General features: G+C 47.5%; 1 protein-coding gene across 1 annotated transcript in view; it reads left to right on the plus strand.

The window, feature by feature from the left end:
• The window catches only part of LOC105807227, a 68,478-nt gene that overhangs the window by 55,779 nt on the left and 10,789 nt on the right, over positions 1 to 1,910 (plus strand). The window contains 2 exon segments of the mRNA XM_012640544.1: positions 398 to 481; positions 484 to 813. Coding sequence (XP_012495998.1) covers positions 398 to 481; positions 484 to 813 — 414 coding nt within the window.

Here is a 1,910-nt window from a genome sequence, read left to right on the forward strand (position 1 = left end):
TGAGCTCAAACAATCCACCCACCTCAGCCTCCCAGAGCGCTAGGATTACAGGCGTGAGCCACGGCATCCATTCTGAATGCAAGTTGAACTTTCTCGTATTAGAAGCGGGGTTCAGTCACCTGTGACAATCACTACCAGTTCCTCAGTGTGGTCAGTCTAGATGTCTATTTTGTGCAACTGCTTCCAGGTGATCACCTCCCTATAGGACAGCGAGATACAATCTATTTGACTCACCCCACTGACCTGACACCTTGTATGGACTGCACAGACATGCCACTGTGACCACCTCTCAGCCAGCCTGCCCCGCCCCACAGCACTGCCCGCTTGCTCTAAACCCACCAATTACAGCCTTCCCACAAGAAACCTGCTTGGCTCCTTTCCTCCCTAGCTGCTTGAGGGTTGACTGCCATCTTGAACGACACAGTAACTATCCGGACCAGGAAGTTCATGACGAACTGACTACCTCAGAGGAAACAAATGGTCGCGATGTCCTTCACCCTGGGAAGGCAACAGTACCAAAGACAGAAATTAGGGAAAAACTAGCCAAAATGTACAAGACCATACCAGATGTCATGTTTGTATTTGGATTCAGAACTCACTTTGGTGGTGGCAAGACAACTGGCTTTGGCATGATTTACGATTCCTTGGGTTATGCAAAGAAAAATGAACCCAAACATAGGCTTGCAAGGCATGGCCTGTATGAGAAGAAAAAGACATCAGGAAAGCAGCGAAGGGAACGCAAGAACAGAATGAAGAAAGTCAGGGCGACTCCAAAGGCCAATGTTGGTGCTGGCAAAAATTTTTGCCGAAGGAGTAAAGATTCTGCAATAATGTTACCTGCAGCTGCTGTGTGGATTTTTCACAAGAAGATTAATAACTTAAAAACGTTTCGTGAAAAAAAAAAAAAGAAACCTGCTTGGGTTACACCCTGGACCCCAATAAAGGCCTCTGTCCATAGGTACCCTCCTCTTTCTTGTTCCCCAACGGCTACGTGAGCAGCCTGCTGCCTCTGGATTTCCCGTGAGCTCTTGCGGGTGCCCCTGTTCTCCCACAGATCTGCGAGTGATAAAATGCTTCTGTTACTTCATGTGTCTTGTGCTGCCTCCCTTGTGCCTCGCCTGACTGACACACCCGAACCTAACTCTCCTCCCCGTCGGGGCGTGCTTCCTAGGAGGCGGCTCTCTCGGCTTACAGCCCCTCTGCAGACAGAGACCCCAAAATCTAATTAGAGGAAATCACAACAACCTTTTCGGGCTTCTGGAATTTAACCAAAGACAAACAACAAATTGAGAAGCATTTATTCCTAAAAATTGCTAGAACTTTGAGAAAACATTCATGGAATTTTACAGCCTTCTTGTCTTCGGCTGCTCCCATCATCTCCCAGTTTGGTCAATGAGAATGATAATGTAGCCAGGACGAGGCTGGCCATGAAAACCAGGAATAAATTCACAAAAGGGCCTATACTTAAATTGAGGTAGAAGCTAAAACTTAAGCCAGCAGCAGCATCAGGAGAAGTTGGAAACACATGGGAAAACCTGTAGCTTTGCTAGCCTGGTTGGAACAGCAGACCAGGCGGAAATGTATGGGGACAGCCTGGAAATTAAAGAGCTGTAGAAAGGCCGGATCGGCTCTCCACGCACGGCTGGCCGACCAGGAAAGCACACATGTGGAAAAGGGAAATCCTCGAGAGCCCCAATGAAAAGTAAAAGCCAAGGCAGTCTTGAGAACTGGGTGAACTTTGAATAAATTCTGCAACCCACACACAGATCAATGGGCAGAGTGGACGCTTTATAAATTCAAAGTATTTGAGAACACCCACTGCCCAAATCATTGCCTGACCACTAAGCCGTGCAGACTGGGGAGCAATCCCCAGGAAGCTAGGATAAAAAATGAAAATGAAGAAGAAGAAG

Source organism: Propithecus coquereli, unplaced genomic scaffold, assembly GCF_000956105.1.
Source record: "Propithecus coquereli isolate 6110/MARCELLA unplaced genomic scaffold, Pcoq_1.0 Scaffold155, whole genome shotgun sequence".
Lineage (NCBI taxonomy): Eukaryota > Metazoa > Chordata > Mammalia > Primates > Indriidae > Propithecus > Propithecus coquereli.